This window comes from Ciconia boyciana, chromosome 2, assembly GCF_034638445.1.
Source record: "Ciconia boyciana chromosome 2, ASM3463844v1, whole genome shotgun sequence".
In the NCBI taxonomy this organism is placed as follows: Eukaryota; Metazoa; Chordata; class Aves; order Ciconiiformes; family Ciconiidae; genus Ciconia; species Ciconia boyciana.
Window position 1 is genome coordinate 130,151,259 of NC_132935.1, and position 20,599 is coordinate 130,171,857.

A 20,599-nucleotide genomic window follows, 5' to 3' on the forward strand; every position below is an offset into this window, starting at 1 on the left:
AGTATCAAGAACTTAAGTTTATCAATTATAATAATTTTATTCATGCACTGTATAAGAGTAGCCAGAGCCAGGCACTCTCTGATTTATCCCTTACAGTCCAGAACTCTTACCACTGAAAGGGCACCTTATTTTGCACCTATGTCCAGATCTAGAGAAGTATTCTCCTATGGCAAAATTTACATGAACTGCTAAAGTAGTAAAGATTAAAATGACCTACAGAACTATAGAAGTACTGGATGAACACAGATTCTGCTGATCACTGAAATAAATATCTAACCTGATGAAAAAAGGATTATTAAAAACCTCTTTAAAAGCTAAGCTAAAAAAATACCAAAATCCCAGGCTAGAAGCAGCATCAAACACTTTTTAATTCAAACCCTGTTTAAATCCAATTCCTTCATCCATAAATATTGTGAAGATAACCTTATTTCAGAACTGAAACCTGTATCTTTACCTATAACAAAAGTAAAACACAGCAGCCCGGACCAAAGACCAGCACTACACAATCCAGTTTTAAAATGGATGAGTTCCAGTGGCTATATCCTAAATCAGCCAAAAAAGTTCAACAAGGTCCATCTTTTTTCTGAATATGCTCATATACATTTACCAGCATATACAGATGTAGATCTCTCTACCTTATATACTTATTAAAATTCAGTCTTTAGTTTTACAAGTGTGGTCTGTGTACTCACACACACACTACAACTCTTTCGATCACTTCAGGTTTCAGTGATTTTTCCTAACAGAGTATATGGAATGATTGGTACTTTTTCTTCCCTCTTTGTGCTGCCTTCCAAAATAAATTTTGTGGTTTTACCAATTTTTTATTCAGAGTTTCACAGGTCCAGCTTGAGAAAAGACACACCAGTGACACAGGTCAGGGATGTATCAGGACGGAACACCCTGATATTTACGAATTACAAAGGATGGGTTTGCAATTAAAGCACAGTACTGAAACTTGAGATATTGAGTTTAATTTCTAACTCTTCCAAATATTCTCTGTGTTACTCTCCATCCCTATAAGAGAGAGAAAAACAGCACAGTCTTTCCCAGCCTCTCTGAGCTTTCCTGAGGATGGAGCCACCTTGGCCCCTGCCTTGTGCAGCAGCAGAGTCCCAGTTCAAATCTGGGCTTTCGACATGATGGTAAACTGAGCCACAAATATGTCTGCTACCTCAAACAACAGAGCACGTTTCAAAAACAAGCGGCTCTCTACACTGGCACAAAGTAGGGACAGGGTAGAAAGAGAGAGAGACAGAAGTAAACAAATCCAATCTTCAGTGCAAAGTTCAGTGGAGTAAGTATTTCTAATCCGACAAAAATAGCCCCGTAGTGCTGCAGTGCACCACCTAGAGCATGGAAATCAATGGTAGCTGTTGAGAGCATCGCTGAAGCGGGGTATGGGGAAGAAAACTGCTCTTGCATTGTGAGCTGAAATGAGTCTCAGGAGCTTTCCTTCAACATTTCCAAACTGAGATCTCCATAGCAGGCAGCAGGAGCTGAATTCCCTCCCTCCACTCTGATTTCAGCTGCAACCCCTCTGATTCCACAGCCGAGGAAGCAAGAAGCTGTAGGCTGTGGATGTGGAAGGAAATCAAGAAGGAGCCTGAGTGTCTGTGCTCGCACCTGGTGGCACATCCCAAAAAGTGATGGCTCCACACCTGCCCAAAGCACCCAAAGCAGGAGGCTGAGCAGGAGAGAAGGAAAGCGGGTAAGAAAACAGCCTGCCTTGATTCCCTGCCCTCGCTGTGTCCCCTGCGAGAAGAGCCGCTCATCCGTGCAGGCTGGCACCGCGCCGTCAGAGCACAACCCCAGCCGCGACAGCACGGTGCAGAAGAATTTGCTGGATCACACCTGCACCTACCAGCTACCCTCTAACCAAGTGCTTTAATGTGGTTTCTGCTCTCTCGCACTGCTTGTTCCGGACAAAAAAGAGCAGGTCAGGTCAGACAAACCTGCTGCTGGATGTTTATCTTGGCGGCTGTTTATTTCTTTCTTTATTTTTAGTAGCACAGTGGGGCCTCGGCGGGCACCACTGCCTCTCGGGCTCATCCCGTAAGTGCTTCTGCAGACTGGACTAGTCCCATCTCACCACCTGCTTCTGAGGGCCTTCAGTTCTGACTGCTGAGGTGAGTATTTTCAGCCAGCATCTTCACTACATCAAACGGTTATTATCACTCTGAGCACTCTTTTCATTAGCCAAACATTTCTCTCCACTCTTTTAAGCTGAAACCACCGCTTCTACTTAATGGAATAGCAATTAACTTGAAATACTTGGCTTTTTACCGCAATGCATCACTCTTTCACAGTCTGATATGCTAATAAAAATTGTATGCTAACATAATGTATAAAATATCATCTCTGATTTTAAACTAAACCAAAATTTATTGGCTCCAACACTGCAATACTGATCTACCCTATGAATATTAATGTATTAATTTAGGTAGCAGTGTCTTACGCCGTCGGGGAACTAAATCAGAGCAGAGCAGACCATACAGTGCACTGGAGAAAGTCTCAGTTTTTCTGTTTCAATAGAATTTCAATTCTACTCAAACCTGAATGCAGCTCCAGACCTAAAAGTAAACTTGAAATGATAAGGTATTTTTTGCTACTTGGCAGCTCTCATACTCCATAAAATATTCCTTCAACCCTGCAGTAAACAAAGTAATTGGCAAACTTGCAAACAAAAATCCCAAGTTATTTTACTTCTTCTAAGGCATCATTAGCAATTATAGGAAGCTGGCAGGACAAATTATGCTCTCAGTTGTATCTCTACAACCCACCTCTGTCCTTCTTATGCTCTTAATCCTTACCCAGCTGCACTGAAAATGCAAATCTTTACAATTATGACTGTAGGGATAATGGTACAACATCCCTGCAGCAAAAATGCCCATTTGCCTCAACGGTGCTTAAACTCCAAGCCTTGCACTGGCATGGATAAACATAAATTAACTACAATGTTTAAATGTTTAAGCTACTATTGAGCAACCACCACCCCAAAACAAGCCAGCAAACAGCACTGCTAGACTCCATAGAGAGCTACACCCATCCATTTCATCTGGAAAAGGAAGCTGATGCAATGCAAGATGACATAAGAAAGTGATGATTGATTTAGTTCCTCATGAATAACAAAGTACTCCCTAACTCCACAAAGGAGCAGATAAGTGCAGGAAGTAACTGAAGTACTAAGACAAAAGTTACCAACAAACAAACAAAGAAAAATCCAAGTATAGTGGGACAGACAGAATTATGCAGGAAAAAAACAATCTCAAATAGCTGTACAGTTCAGGTGTCTCTTCTGATTTCAAGTTGTGTACTTTTCTTTTCCTGTTCAAATTGGACAAGGACATGTCTTCCTCACCCACTTTTAAAAGTTATTGTTATATATCCAATTCCAGGTCTATTCATTATTCATTTACTGATTTGGAATTTCATCTTGCAAACAAGCTGTTATTGAAAATCTTTTGAGAAGTGTCTCTTGTGACCGTTGAGATATCTTCTTAAAAGAAACATAATTCTGAAATACGATTGTGCAGCAGACCTTGCACACTGATGTCTCACTGAGTAAACTGAATTAAGGTCAAAGTCAACTGCTCTTTTGTTACTCTCTGGTACTAGAAACTAAGCCAGGAACAAGCCATTTCAGCTTGAATGAGAAATACAATTAATGAAATTGTGGACATTTGTGCTGCCATTAATGCATTACAAAACAAACAGATGTGCTGAAAGTTTGACTTGAAAAAGCTTTCACAACATTACTTATTTACCCATCCTATTGACAAATTCTAGTTACTAATAAAATGTACTAGAAAACACATTCACTTGAACTAAATATGTATATGAGAAAGTTAAAGGTATCAAGATATAAAAGTCATAATAACAAAAAAGTGGCCATACCAAGGGAAGACCAAATGCCCGTCTCACCCAACACACCATTTCCAACAACAGCAAACAACATTCGCTCAGGAGAAGAGTTAGAGAGCAGGACAACCAAGCTGAAGGAGGTTCCTTCCCACATGACACCATCAGGGCTACATCATACCCTACCATACAGCACTCACTCTGGAGTGCTTTGGACATAAACAATCCCATGGCATACATCAGTACCCACAACGAATAGCCATGGGAAAAGTTTTAGGTATGCATTGCTTTTTCTTAACTTTAAAACACAGAATGTAGCCAGCTGCCATTATTTGGTCTCTGAAGTAAGAAATATGCAAACTGTAGACAGGTTCACTTCCTATATTTCAATTTTATGACACTTTAACTGCACTGAATTCAAAAGCAGTAACACTGTAGTATAACTGTAAAAGTATTATGTTGAACCAGAGCAATTATTCTGAACAACATGGCCATTTACACCAGTATCCTAATATAATACATATTTATAACAGTGCCTGGTGAGATAAATTAGTCATACTGTAAATAGCCATCAGGGATATGGAAAGTAGTAGTTTCTCATGACCTGCTACATGTGTACAAAAGCAGGTGACTGAAATGATGTAAATATTAAGATGGTATCTTTAGCAGGCACTCCTCTGCCCTGGAGGGAGAGCGACGGGAACACCATCTGTGCACCGCCAGCTATCCTGTGCTTTAATGAACACCCAAGCTGCAGATACACATCCTCTCCAAGAAGCAGTTCTGCTGGTTAAAAAGGCAACAGAGAAGGAGTATAAACACATTGCTTGGTCACTAGGGGTTATCATCAGGAAGCTCAAAGGCAAGCTACAGCTGAATTAGCCAGTTATGCAAAGGGAAACCACAAGGGCTTCTGCAAGCAATGCCAGCAGCAAAAGGAAGTTCAGGGAAAAGGTAGGTCCAGAGATGAATGGGGTAGACAATCCCCTGACAGGCAACACGGAAAAGCTTGCTTCCAGACCTCTGCATGTACCTCTACTGTTTGGGAAAGGGATGGGCAGTTGACAGTGGGGAAGTAACTGGTTAGGGACTCATCAGCAAAACTAGATGTATTTATTCAAATACCTGGGCTGGATGGGATTCATCCAAGGGCGCCAAAAGAGTTGGCTGATGTGATTGTGTGGCCATTATGTATGAAAAAATGCACATGATCAGGGTCAGTCCCCAGCAGCCAGAAAAATGCCGATATTATGCTTATTTTAAGAAAGACAAGAAGGAGGACCAAGAGAAGAACAGGCTGGTCAGCCTCGCCTCAGTCCCTGGACAGCACAGGGAACACATTCCTTGGAGTCTGCTTCCAGACACATGAAGGACAAGAAGGCAATAAAAAACAGTCAACACAGGCAGACCATGCTTGATTGAGCTGACTGCTTTCTCTAACAAAACGACCTGCTATGTGGATGAGGAGAGAGAAGTGGATGCAATATACCTTGACTTATTAAGGTTTTTGACACTGTGACCCTCCCATACTCATTTGGGAGTTGAGGACGTAAGAGCTAGAAGAACAGACTCTTAGGTCAGTTGAAAATTGGTTGGTTGGACTGCCAGTCCTGAAGGCTGATAATCAATGGCTTTACAACTGCTTTGCAGCTGGTAATGAGCAGAGTACCCCAATATCCATAGCGGGCTGATATTGTTCAATATTTTTGTCAACTACTTGAGTGATAAGACAGACTCCTCAGCAACTTTGTGGACAATAGTAAATTACCATTTAGCTTACTCTTTCTCTGAGAGATTCAGTTCAGAAGGACCTTGATAAACTGAGGACTGGGACAACAGAAACTTCATCACGTTCAACAAGAAGTGCGAAGTTCGGTGTCTGAGGCAGACTAACTCCATACATCACTGAAGGCTGGGAATTGACTGGTTGTGTAGCAGCCTTGCTGAAATGATCTGGGGGTCATGGTGCACTCCAAACTGAATACGAACCAACAGCGTGCTTTCCCCACAAATAATACAAACACCATACAGAAGGCACATTACCCACAATGAGAGGTTAAGGGAGCTGGGCTTTGTTAGTGTGGCAAAAAGGAGGCCAAGAGGCAATCTAATAGCAGCCTACAATTGCTTAAAGAGCAGCTGGAGTGATGACAGACCCAAACTCTCCTCGGCAGTAGTGGACAATGCAACAAGTGGCAAACATCACAAACTACAGCTTGGATGGTTCAGATTGGACAAACATGATTAAACAAAATTCTGGGCAGCAGTGGAACAGGCTGCCCAGAGAGATGGTGCAATATCTGTTCTTGGAGGTTTTCAAGACTAAGCTGGACAAAGCCATGGTTCCCCAGATATAGTGCTGGAAATGGTTTTGATTCAAGACCTCCAAAGGCCCCTTCCAACCAACTTTTCTATGATTCAGTGAAGAGATTATTGCCCAGCTCCCTCGCACAGCCCTCCGGCCAGATGTCTCAGCTCCCAAAAGTGCAGCAGGTAGGGTTAAACAAAGCCATGTTTTTCAGGCTGCATAAATTAACCAAGCTTGTTTTGGATGGAACAAGGTCAGGAAACATCTTAAACAAGCATATCTGTGGGAAGATCTGAGAAAATAGTTACTTCCAGCAAGACAGCCATGATAAGCAATTGAGGATGGGCTGGAAAAAAAGCTGCAACATGTTTCAGTGTTGGCAATCGCTGCTATGTATGTAGCTGCACGCTTCTTAGCTTCTGCCAGGATTGCTCCCTAAGCACACCAAGAACTCTATACCTTCCTCACCTCCCAGCAGTGGCTCTGCAAAGAGCTGCAGGAAGTTTCATGTCTTGTCCTCTTTTTTCATGATTTCCAACCAAACAGGCAGGTCCAGCTTACTGACACACATTACATTTCTCAAACAGTGAAACTCATCAGATCTGGAGTTCAAAATTTATCATGCTACATCCAAGCAGAAATGCCAACCATGCTGAACACAGTCTTAACACCTCAGCCAAAAGTTTCCAATAAAAGCAGTGTAGAAGCTGATTAACAAGATCCAATTAGCAGATTACTCAAGATCCAATGCACATAGGTATACAGAGTGCAAAGCTAATAAAATGGTGTCATGACGGTGGATGAAGAGGTAAGAACAGCCTAAACTTTATCTAATAGCTTCTGATGGTGTGGCACTGCCAGAGATAATCCAGGGGCTGAAAGCCTGTCAAAAGCCACAAAGAATAAATCAGGGATACCACAGAATGCAGTGCTTGGTATATTCTTTCCAAAGAAGATAAAATCAACACTACTTCTGCCTAAATCTGCCAAAGAAATGATGGGTCAGACTGGCATGTAATTTATACTTATTTAACACAGAATAATCTGATCCAATCTCTACCACACTTAAGACATACCTGTGCATTGGGACACCTGGACACAAACCCACTAGTTACTGGTAAGCTGCTGAGACAAACTGGTTTGGTCCCTCTGTCAGGCCTTGGATTGTCCAAAGACTAAGCCTGGACAGAGGGAGCGTAATGAAATGTTTCTAGGCATTTGTCTCAACTTAGCCATCGAGAAGTTGTGCATCTAGTCTCAGCTAGTCACTTAGGCTACTTTAATTATCAGTCTAGAGCGATGCTTCCAGGTGTGTTTGAGTCCTGTGTAAAATGGATGGAATAAACCCCCTCTTCTGCTGCCTTCCCCTCCCATCAAGGCAGCTACATCTCTCCACTCCTACCATAGGGAAGAAGCCATTTCAGAACAGTATGACAAGTGGTCCATCATGGGGGAGGTTTTGAGAGGATTTTTATCTCTACCTCTACAGCACAGAATCTGCTATGTGACTGTGTGCTGGAAGAGAAGGTAAAACAGAAATACTAGATAAAAATATTGCTTAACTAAATTTTTCAGACTTTCGGAAGTGCAATTGTTCTGAAGTCAAGAATTCCTCATCCAAGGTTATGAAGAGGTCCTGAACGTGCCCATGCACAAAGGAGATGCACAACATATATATGCATATGCACGACTTCATCTATATAGCTCAGAGCAAGGTTGCACTTCCAGTTGTCTAAAACTGAAATCCTATTGCCCACATGAATTAAGAGAATGCTGATAGAGAAAAGATCTCATGGGATCAATTTCAATCCCTGGATGAATACACACACATCAAAGTGATTTCAGGGGAGTGCAAAATTTGCCCCTCAAGAGTTTTAGTTTATGTGAAATCACCGCAGGAAAATTAATTTCCAATCCACAATATAAAATTTTGCTACATATTTTGCTGTTGCTACATAGTCAAATTTCCTATTAACATTAGGACCTCTACAAAATATGTCAAAGGAATTTAATGTACCTAACGTAAAGAAAACCCACAAAAGCCTCCTGCAACTCAACCCCACTATCTGTGTTTTAGAAATTAGATGTTGGCTGTTGGGTAGCTCTGCTCAAAAATTATCTGTATCTGTACTTATTTCAACGAAGAATTCTTTCAACCATTTTTAAAACAAAGGTAGGAAATGGGAACAGAATTGTAAATAATTAAAATGATTTCTTTTGACAGAGAGACAGGAAATCACTGTTTTAGTTTCTAAATCCTGAGTTTAAGAAGTTCCCTTCATGAGGAACATTTGCTCATTTTTTAGTGGGCACATGCTTCAACAAAGAAAACTGAAAAGGGTGACACTAAATGACAATTAGCAACACCACTTTTGATATCAGAACACGTTTTTTCCTCAAATGAACTGAACAGTGACAATAATGAAGTTTTACTTTTTCCTCTCATGTGATACCCATTTACTGAAGATGTTCTCCTCTCTGTTCCCAGCTCTGCAGAAGGTCAGGCTGCCCTCACAAAGATGGCTCTAGCGAACGGAAACTGCCACACGACCCATGAGATCCCATAAGAGCATTATCAAACATTGGCCTTCCCCCAGACTGGATACTTGGGGCTGGATTTGTGGCACAACTTTCATTTTATTTTCCAAGAGGAATGCTTCAGTGAAATAAAATTCACCAGCCTGTAGCTTATTCAGTTCCACCAGGGAAGAAAACAAAAGGAAATGCATAACTCTCCTGAAAAGCGATTCAGTGCTCAAAGCCCCACTAATGACAGGGAAGGAAACAGAAAATTATTCTCATTCCTGACCCAAACTTAGCTTTAAATGCTTTGGATGGCAAAAATAAGAACAATGACGTGCTGCTTCACTTGGCACTTAACACAGTACAACATCTGGAGCAAGACAGAAATAGAGAAAATAAAATACTAGAGCACTGTACCTGATCTTGAATCAAATCCCATGTATGACTGACAGCTCTCTTCTTTCATGCCCATCTAGTGTTTCTTGCTATGTCCTTTCTATTAAATAGAACAGGCTTTTAGTCCTTTTTGTAGAGATCAGTGTGCAAGGGGTAGAGGTCAAGACGCAGAGTAGATGTCATTAAAAGACTGACAAGGTACAGGGTCCAGAATGTGTAAGACCATGAATTGCTCCCGCGACTGATCATTTTCAGATCTGAGAATGGTTAAAATTGAGGGTACTTAGCACTTACCAGAACTGAAGCTGCATACAAAAATATAGCACTGCTTTTAATTACAGCACTCAGATCCTTCTGGGGAGGGTCCTAATGACCAGGTATTTTGTATGCCAAGATACGTCCCCCTCCCAGCAGGCATCAGCTGTACTCCCTTAATTGACCTTTCCTTGCAGCTCCTTTTAAAGAAAGGAAAAAGGCCATACAGCTAAGCAAAAAATCCCCTACCAATAACAAAAAGTTAAATTATATTTTAAAAATCCTCTGCACTGCTACCAAAGAGGCTTCCTCACTCCTAAAAACAGTACAGTAAATTTTATCAATTTACACCTCAAAGTCCTATAATCTTTCCTGAAAGCCTCCTTCAGAAAAAAATGAACTCAGAATAAATAGTGGCATTTTTAAAAGTTCTTGAGGTTGCTCTAACAATCATCAGTATTAATTCTGTAATCATCTAACCCTAAAATACCTTTTGAAATGTTTTTGTCTAATGCTTTTGAAAAGCCCATCTCCCTCCTGCTTCCCCTTCTCCAATCCTGAGATACACCTAAAGCCATAAACTCTTAGAAAAATGGTATCACACGCTTTGCTCTGCATCCACAAGGCCACTGCCATTCATTTAATTTAAGAAAAGCAAGTAATTATTGTGAATTGCAAATAAAACAGTATTTTACCCTTCCTCTCTTGGCTCTTCAGCACTGTTTGCCTACCAGTGTTTTCAGTATCATGTGTATACTAATTAGTAATGCTGCTCTACAAATAGAAGTGTTGTGAGATGATAAGAGGTTTAAAAGACAAACAGAAATTGTTACACTGAAATAAGTTTGTGACTAATTCTCACCATGAGCTTAACCATTGAAGTACTTCAGTACTGAAATAGATCAGCGTGAAAAACAGGCACCTTAACTGTACTTACATACAGGCTTCTTGTGGATTAACCACGTATTAGTGTCTTCAGACAAAGTGATCTGGTCATTTCATTAAGTTTCACAGGATACCAGGCCTGAGACTGTATAATGTCCTATATATCACACCCTTATTTTTACTAATGTTTTATGAAAACGCACCTTTTTGAAAAGCATTCAGTGTTCAGTGGAAGAAATCAAGGGATAGAGACTGCACCATCTCCCTCTCATGTTAAATCGAGTACCTTATTTCTACCTTGACTTTATCTGGTTTCTGTTTCTGACTACTACTCATTTTCCACTAAATTAAAAAAAGCCGTTAGCACTCCCTTTCTCCTCTCTGTGGAGGAATTTGTACACTGTAATCAAGCTCTCCCTCAAACTCCTTTTTGATAAAATGAGCCTGATGAGTTTTTTACGTTTATTGTATAAGACGCGTTCATTACTCAGGCCCCGTATCATTCTGGTGTCTGTCTCGTTTGCGGTTTGCTGTTACCTTTCACAGCTTCCTTGTCGGAGGAGACGAGGAGGACTGACTCAGTACTCTAGTACCAGTTCCACCAGTGACACGCACACTCCAAGTTATCAGTCTGCTCCTAATGGTCACTGCCCTACTTACGTGTTCTCAGAGTTTATGAGCTCATTTTGTCAAAGCCCCTCTCGAGTTGCATTTTCACTATCACCCTTCAAAAAAATACCAGTCACTGCTTGCTGGGACACTGTAACCCCATTCTGACACAGTCAATCAGAGATCACCCTTTAAAGCAGAAACTACTTTAGGGTTTTTTTGGATTGGCTCAGCTTGTCCCGATGAGCGTACTGTTCCATACGACTGCCTTGTCTTCCTCATTATGTACATACACTAAAGACGTCAGCAGCAATTTTGTGTACTTCAAGATTATTGATCAAAGCTTCATTCCTCTACAACCCAAACATCCATAAACCCAGTTCAGTCCTTATTCCTCACAAGTACTTTGTGGTAAATGTCATATTACTTTTCAAACTTATTTGGATCACCACGCTATAATCTGTTTCATACTGAAATTACATTGAAAAAAATCTGCAGGAAATCAGCAAAGAAGCAAAACTAGGGCCAATGCCCCTTTTCATTCCAGCTCTTTTCATTGCTCAGGCTATTTGAAAAGCCACAAAAAAAAGCAGAGCTCATTGACACTCACCAAGTGACTCAACTGTCACAGGGCATAAAGCAAAACCAGGGAGAAAGAGAAATGCAACTGTAGTGCACTGAAACAACAGCAAATACTGCCAGTGCCATATCTTTCATGATAGATGTACTGTGAAGTGCTACTGCAGCTAAAAGCACGTTGCGCGGGAAGACTGTCCAGATTCATCTTAGTACTCTGTCACCTTGCAAATGAGCATTTTGCAAATCCTTATGGTCACAAAACCACAAGAGTGCACCATTCATATTATCCAACACAGGCATATTAAAATCCATTATGTAGCAAAGGAAACAAGTTACCAAAGAAGTGGTAAAACTTAAATGCCCATCAATAAATACATAATTGACAGAAAGGATAACTCTTCACTTTCCTCCTAAGTTGGTGAGAGTTAATCAGGAATTAGTCAAGGGCCTCTCTGCATCTTAAGGACTCGAGATTTTTAAAAGCCACTGAGATCCTACAGTCCATAGATATAAAATATGGTTTCAAGCTGCAAAATTTCAGTCTGAATTCAGACTCTCAACACCTCAATTTTTTTTTCCCAACTAAACAGTGTCTTAAGGTTACTCTTGCATTTTATCGGCTGCATTCTGAAGAACGAAGGTAAAATTTGTGACTTACCTACTTACGAGAAGGGCCACAGCAGGGATTTAAGAGTTTGGTTTGTTAAATTTAAGAGCAATGCATACTGCCTCCAGCCCAGCTAGCAGTTAAGGGAGCATGACGGGAGGAGGAAGTATTATTGGGGGGAGAGCACAGGAGATTGCTTTGAGGCAAAGGAGCACTGAAGACCATGGGACTGAAGCTGCAAATATTGGGGTGAAGCACATGGTGAGGAGGTGAAGTCATGCAGCACAGTGGGTATGTTACAAACCCATAGCAAACCAGGTTTCACTGCAGTTCTGCTCATGGAACTTGTTCTTGATCATGATGATTGCCCAATGGAGGAAGTAGTATATTCATCCTGTCTGGTGCCAGGCCTCACTGGCATAACTGTACATCTAGCCAAAGACTTCATTCATTGTCCTTTTATTCCTGCAATTGTGAATCATCTCCGCCTTTGCATATTCATGCCTAAGCCTGCAATTAACCTGCCAGCCATGTTACTCATGGTTAGAAATTGCCAGGTTCCTTTCTTATTATTTATTTATTTTTGTTTGGGCAATGAAGATACGGTAAATACATATAAATTTAAATGGTATTCTATATACTCTCTAGCCTACGCCTGATTATTAAGAGCAAGTGACTTATCACATTCATACAAAATCAACATCCTATGACAGAACAGCCTATCTGAATCAGATACTAAAAGACATTTAAGAACTAATTAAAACTTGGAACCAAATAAAAGGAAAAGCAACATGCAAATCTTTCACCAAAAAACTTGTGTTATAAAGAATGAGTGTTTACTTAGCAAAATACATGTAAATACTTGTGTTCAGCTATCAAGTATTAAAAATGAGGTCTTCTCCAAGTTCTGTCTTCCTGTCAGCATCAGCACAACGCTAACTGTTCATACTTCTCAAATACTAAGTACTTAGCACTGTAAATTTGAGGTTAGCTAGGGCTTTGGCCCTGTTTTCAAAAGAGATTCTGAGTCCTAACTTTTGAGCTTTAGAAACTTCCAACCAGGTGCTCCCAGAGTACCAAGCTGCTCACCTAAAATTAGGATACCCTAATCGTCAGTTGTTATTGAAGTCACTGCTTTATGTCAAATGTCCATCTCCTTTTCATCAAGGGAAAATCTCCATATACATTCAGTGCTTAGCACTGAAATTCTTCATTGCATGCTGACGACCCTAAAAGTTCAATTGCTTAGTTATATGAAATACCCATGCAACAGAATCACTGCAGGCTCACCAACTGCCTCACCCTGGATGTTCCACACTATCAAAGTATACTCCATTACAGTCTTCAAAATGTCTTCTGTATTTGTCTTTGATTCTTTTCAACCTTGTATTTCAGGCATTTTGAATTATTGGGGACACTCTCCACCATTCAAGTCTCTTGAAGAGAGGTGATTTGAAAGTTACAGGTAAGGTAACAACATTCTCTTACACTACCAATGAACATTTTGACTACAACCCTAACAACATTCTCATAAATGTGATTACTACATAGAGTTGAAAGAACTTGAATGGCTGTGTTGTACGCAGACTAACATTAAGATATTACAGACTGAAAACAAAGAGCACCTTCAAACAACCACACTGCCGGAGGAAAAAAAGGCAGAGGGAGGCTCCTCTTGTACCTAGGAAGCTTTGAAGCTAGCAGCATTAGAGGCAGGTCTAGACTAGCATCAAGCCCATAAAGTAAACAAAAAACATGTAGGTAAAATTTGGGACTATCAGCCTTTATAGTGTCTCTTAAAACAATTATTACATTGTTGATATGCTCCACTGCTTTCAGAATCAAGCTTCCTATTAAAAATCCTCATGTGTAGCATAAACAAAAAGCATAGGAAGCATGATATAAAGAAATGCAATTAATAGCTCTGGATTGGTTATTTCACAACACTTTACACTTCTGATCTCTCAAAGTCATATAGTCATGTCTTGCTTCCTTGTAATAGACATTAGAGAACAAATTATAGACTTAAATGTAAATGATGGTTGCACAGGGACATGAAACCAGAAGTCAATCTATCATAAAAAGTGTTCTCCTGACTGCATTGCAAGTAGGGTTGGAAACAAAAACTTCACTCCTGCAGTAACACCATATGAAGGGGTAAACCAGAATTTGTGTGACCCAGCTTTGGCAAATTATTATAATATAGATTATCCAGATTTTAAATTTTAAACCAAGAATGAAGCATTTATTTCCACTTCTCACGTCCAATAAAGAAAATTACTTAATAGCAGCTGGGGATTTGTCATGGTCTTGGCACCTTGTGCAAAGAGACCCATGGTAGTTACATTGTTATGGCTTTACATACCCCAAAATAGTAAGGAAGTCCCTCAGTAAATCATCCTGAGCACAGGATGAGGCTGTGCCAAACTGTTCTGAGTTGGGTTATTGAATCTGGAATTGAAGCTGGGAGTGGTGCTGAGGCATCTCCCCAGAGACGGGCAACCACTGATTTCTTTCTGTCCAATTTTTAAGTACAGCAGCATACAGTGAAGTATCTTTCTAGCAACATGTACCATATGATATATGTGACAAATTCTGAATTCTTACTAAAAAAAGCTCTAAACGCTCATTTGAAGCTTGCATTAGCAGCCCCTCCCTGCTGAAAATTTTGTTAATATTGATTATACCAGCCTCATTCCTTAAGGCATGTGTCTGAACTCACGGAATAAATACATATAACATAAAAATCACTTTCCACAGCATGCAAATGTATGTTATTGTATAAAACATTCAGGTCTTATTTCATTAAAAGAAAGATAGAGTCTTTAGCACACCCAGTTCTAACAGGTCCTAAAAGACAATTAATCTTCAGAAAGGACCTTTCTATTTTGAAATGTAAAGCTCCTTGTCTCTTAAACTCCCTCTGCTCTATACCTTTTGCCATTTCCCAGTGTCACCCACCACCTTATCAATTAAGTTCAAAAAGCTGGAGGCACTTTCTGTGTCTTCCCCTGTCCGAGCAGTGTTCATGCAGTGCTGCTTCTTCACAATGTCTCTAGGATCATCTCCTTTCTAAAACAAGATAAAAATTATTCTTCACATGCCACCAGCTCCCATCTCTATTGCTGATCTGTTCAACAACTGTAGGCCCACCTAGACCCTATGAGGGAAGGCTGCTTCAGCATAAAGATTTCTGGCATGCCCTGGGGTCTCCAGTGCTTTAACAACCTCAGGCTGGACAACTACAACAACTTATCTTGGCCTTCTGTCCTCTAACAGCATTTAAACTTGCTATTGGATAAATGTTCTCAGAAATCACTGTAATTTTTTTATACATGAAGTTACCTAATTACATCAAGCCCAACTAACATTTTTCCCAAGGCTAAATTTGCCAAAAAATGATAAGGCCAAAACCTAAATACCATCCATGTGGACTACACAGCTTGCCTAAACCAGCAGATCTCCAACCTCATTCTAATTCTGAGGACGCCAATAATGACTGCAGCTTTCCACAGACCTTCAGCGTTTTCTGTCAGTGGAGATCTGATTCAATGTTTTTTGTACTTTCTTTGCAATTAGATCTGTGCAGAATGCTTCCAGTGTGTATTCCCTGCACTCCCAAACCTCCTACTGCCATCCCCAGTCACTCCTGGAGTACAGGCAACACAGGAGCCATTTCTAACTAGCACCTTAACACACAAAAATCATGTTTTCCATGGGGGAATAACACACAGCTTGTGCACGTGAGCAGAAATCTCAACCTAGTCTTTGGTTTCAGTCACATTCTTGAAAAACCTGAAGCATTTGGTAAATAATCTCTTTCCTCAGCAGAAGAATTATGACTGACTAAAGCCACACTGTACAGTTCACACCCAGGTGGTTTTGCTGAGCACAGAGCAAATGGAAGCAAGAAATTGCATAAAAAGGGTAACCTTTAAAGATGGCGTTTTAATGACCTGAAGTCTGACGATCACTTCTGCCAACAAAAGTATTCTGTACTACACAGGACATAGACTAAGAATGAATAGGGCTTTCTGAAGTGGTAAATGGTGGTTTGTGCAGTGATTATCTCACGAGGTTCCCAATCCCAGCTCGAACATTATGAGCAGTACGGCAATAAAACATCAGACTATAAGACATGGCTAGTCAAAACCTTTGCCAGTCCCAGAAAAGAGATGTGCATGTTAAAATATTTTTAAGCAAAGCTAAAATACCACACCTTCCAAGTTCTGTTTTTCTGTGAGACGTTTAATCATCACCTGTTTAAAAAACAGGATGCAAACAAAGTTTATAAGGGGAGCGAAAGCGTGCGGGGCTGCACATGGACATTTCCTGTCGGGCTTCACCAGCTACTTCTGTGACCCGTGCTAAGCAAGAACCAGAAGTAGGAAATGCTAAGAAGTGTTCCACTACGCAGAATTCAAAGCAGATTTTTAATAATAAATACCAAAGCCACTGTATTTATCTTGGATTCCAATATTTTGTAAGTTGCTCTCAATATTATTAAAAATTTATGCTTTTCTGCTACCTGAGATTTCTAGTTTTATATGATTTCTATACTTGCTGAAGTCTTTCTAAAAATTATGAATTCGAAACATTTGACTCCTCTGGAGGTAAAAAAGATTTTCATCTGATAATTAACTTTCAGTAAACCAAATATGTTTCTGAAGATTCTTTTCATTATGGAGGGTTTTCCCTTTAGAATTTAATCTGGAATTTGCATTGTACAATTACTACTATATATACTATTACTACTATTACATATTCTCCTACTAAACAAGTAGGAGACATACACATGGGGCACACATCCTAATCCATGCTTTCAACTTTGTTTTGAAAGCTTTCTTTTTCAATCAAGAAAGAAAGAGCAAACATCCAGGGAAGTGCCAAGGCATTCCATCTAGCTTTTTCCTCTTGGATAAGGTGCTATTTTCTTTTTCTTTTTTTTTTTTTTTTTTGTTAGTTCCATCTCTGTTATAAGAAACTTTATAGCATAAACCAAAACACCAGTATTTTGTCATCAACAGTCTTGCAAAACAAAGAACTAATGTATCAAAGGTATAGTTCGCCAGCCGTTCCCTTCACTGCAGTCAGGTGCTACCTTCAAAATCTGTCTCTGCTAAACTCTACCAGTTGTGTATGGGTCAATGCGCTAAAGAAATCTAAAGCGGTATGCCAGCATCCAAGCACCTACTCTGACTCAATCTGGTACCACTCTCATAGTGCTACTTCAAACCCAATCCTTAGATTTTATATGTATGCAGCCTAATGCTGCAACAGCTACTCATGTAAACAGTACCATTAGTGGGTTTGCATTTTACAAACATTGTTTTTCCAGAATAACTTCTCTCATCTTCTGGATAGTGAACAATGAACTCTAGCCCACATTACAGAGTATTCGCCTTCATTCATTAACTTTCATTATTTATGCGAGCAGGGCCACTCTGCAACTCCTCTTGCAGTGTGTTCCCTAAAAATTCAGAATTGGGCACTAGGAAACACAGAAAACTTTCAGCTAAAGCACATGTAGAGTTTAAAGGAAAACTAAAATGTAGAAAGCCCTCAAACAAACAGAAAAAGCCAGCATGGGCTTGGGATGCTTTGAAAGTACATACCAGCTTCCTACCACTAAAATGATAGGTTTTGTCTTTAATTTCATTTACTCCTTTCTACTCAAGTGTTCAAAATTTCCCTTCTTGCCCTGCTATTTTTCCCTTTTCTATACTCTCTCTATTGGCTTTTTCTTCTACAAATAGTTATATCTGTTCACATGTAAATTTTTTCATTTTCCTAATATTCAAACTCCATGTGTTCATCTTTCACTTTTCCGTACCCCTAGGTCTGTACCAGCCTTTCCCTTTAAATTCCCCTTAAAGCTGGTGAGCGTATTGGTTTAATGCTGCTGCTGGAAAGAAGCTAAGAGAAATTAAGGAGCAAAATTAAGTTTGAGCATTCCTAAAAATGCTGTGCTTGTTAAGATCTAAGTAATGCAAAGGTAAATGCAAAAGTCCCTTATTTACATAAACAGCAGGAAGAATGTATGAACATTAATATGCAAAACATCTATCCATGAACTGCAATAGCTTACAATATCGCTTATCAACTGAAATTACCATCAGAAGAATTAAAAAGACTTGGGACATGAAGACAGACTTCAAAAAATTCAGTAAATTCCACTTGGAAAGTGGGCCATAGTCCCGTAACTTTTCTGCATCCTCAGTATTTCTTCTGCTCACTTAATTACATTCCAAACTCCAAATTTTGGCTAACACATTTGCATATGCTTTGTACTTCAAAGGCTGACTTGCTTATTAGCATAGCCTAGTTCCTGTTACTTGTATAAATAACTACGAGCAGGAATCACATTGATCTAGCTGCACTTGATTTCCATTCTCCGTATTGGGAATTCTTCAGATTCAAGCTCCAATGGAAATTTTTAGTCGGTTTGGTATAATCAATTTTTGATTATGTGCTTCTACAGGGAAAAAAAAAGTTTTTCATTAATAGAAGAAATCAATTTTATTAGGGAAGTTACAAATGTTTGTGGGCTCAGTGGTAGTAAAATGTTGATGTCAAAACAAATAACCTAAGGTACAAAGTGCTAAATACAAAGTGTTAAATACAAACATTAGGGGAAGACAGAATTTGATCTGATTTTAAAATGCCTTGGAAAAAAGACTTAACAGATGTATAATTTTATCTAAAAAGAGTTTGATTTTGACTGAGTTAATTTTACACATTTGAAAAATATTAGAAAGTTTACTTCATTTAGCAAGATATGTTTTGCAAATATAATAAAACTGTTTAAGTATAATTTATGGTACACAGGTCAGGTAAAGTGCATATATAGGCTTGCTCAGTTTTAACTCATGGCAATACTTAGGGCCCCAAGGCTGAACTTCAGGTGACTATTATGGCCACTGAGAAGCTGCTGAATCAGACCTGTTAAAATGTCCTTTAACAAAACACAGCGAGGATTTTATCAGGATTTTTCCTCCTCAATCTATTCAGTCTATAGCCACTCCTTCCTCGCCCTTGGCAAGGAATCTTTCTTCTGAGAAATTAAAGTTGTGTTTTTTTCCTGAAAGAGCATGTACTAAATGCTTTCTGATGGCATCACCACTTCCTCCCATTGACCGTAATAGCTCTTTAAAAGGGAGATTTATCACTCTCCTGCAGGATGATCAGAACACCTCATGCTGGCAAGCAGGACAGAGAAGGAGCTAGAACATTTTCTCCTGCGGGGAGCAAGATGAAATTCATTTTCTGGGGTTTCAGATTTTTCCCTATGACATGCATTTACATACATTTTGGGAGTCCTTCTAGAACCTCTCTGGAACTGTCACCCAGTCAAGGCTTACTCAGAGCCATCATTCAATGACAGTTCATTGACACTGCCCTCCTTTAACAGGAGAGCACTAAGGATGGTGGACAGATGTGCCAGGGCCTCTGCCATCTCCAAGGGCCCAGTACTTCCCCAGCATCCCGGTTTCCTCAGTCTATTCTGACCAGCTGTGGCCTCAGAACGTCCATTCGGATGAGGTTGAGCCACCCAACAAATCAGGACACGTTCTCCTCGGTAATGTACCCAACAAAGTCTGGGCAAAGCTGAGTGTTTTGAAAAGTGTGCTTTCAACTTTCTTCTAGCCAGAAAATAATGTACAATTATTCATTAATTTTAATACCATAGAACCTATTTTATATAAACCATATATCCCGTGCCAAAACAAGAACAAAGAGGAAGTTCCAGTTTCTTCATAGCTTCTACTGAGCGTGCAGTCACCACCAGCATCATCATGGAAATGAGTAACGCATCCTTTTGGAAATGCATTGACAAGCATCTCTTTGAATTGAACTCTGAACTCAAGATGACTAATGGCAATATGCCCAACATGTTTGTGTGCTAAGCCAGTAAATGAGCCTGTCATCCTTGCATTTTCTTCTGTGCCATAGTCCCCTGTGCCCTGGCTTAAAAGTGATTTATCACTAATCAACTGAGAAAACATAGCAAGGAGGAAAAAGGAATACACTGCAAGCGTTCAGAAATTAGCACACACACATTGTTCGAATGGTGCTACCTTTCCTGCTAATCCTACTAGAGGTTTTAACAGGAAAAAAGCCGTGTCTGAAATATGCTTGTTATTAAAAGAAACCCAAAGCTCTTTGCTTTTTGATGTGCAATGCAACATCTTATCATTCCTTAGCATTTTTGAGCCTTGATTTAATTTGCTCAGTTTTTTATCCTTACATGGATTTTTATGTGTCAAATATTGCCTTCAGCATATGTATGTTCTTGGTGCTCTAAGAGGAAAAACGATCTATATATGGGGAAAATGATACTTGAACGACAACAAATGACTAAAAACCCAAATACAAGAACTAGCAGAAGTACTGATGGATACAATTACTTTTTTTTCCTGCCTTTTGTGATATATGAATTACCTTAAATGAGATTTTTTCCTTTTTTTTTTTTTTTTCTATGGGAGGGCAAAGCTGCTTTTAGAAAACAAAAGTGTGCAGTTCTTCACTTGACATTACTTATTCTGGAAACTAGCAAAAAAATACTGAGGGGATGG

At 39.7% G+C, this 20,599-nt stretch overlaps 1 protein-coding gene across 2 annotated transcripts in view; it reads right to left on the reverse strand.

The window, feature by feature from the left end:
• Positions 1-20,599, reverse strand: part of CHN2 (chimerin 2) — a 166,378-nt gene that overhangs the window by 113,349 nt on the left and 32,430 nt on the right. The window contains exon 1 of one of the 2 annotated variants that reach the window (XM_072854052.1): positions 9,110-9,179. The exons of the other annotated variant lie outside the window; for it this stretch is intronic. Coding sequence (XP_072710153.1) covers positions 9,110-9,164 — 55 coding nt within the window. The 5' untranslated portion in view covers positions 9,165-9,179. Of the gene's footprint in view, positions 1-9,109; positions 9,180-20,599 lie in introns of those variants that run through there. 2 annotated transcript variants of the gene reach the window in all.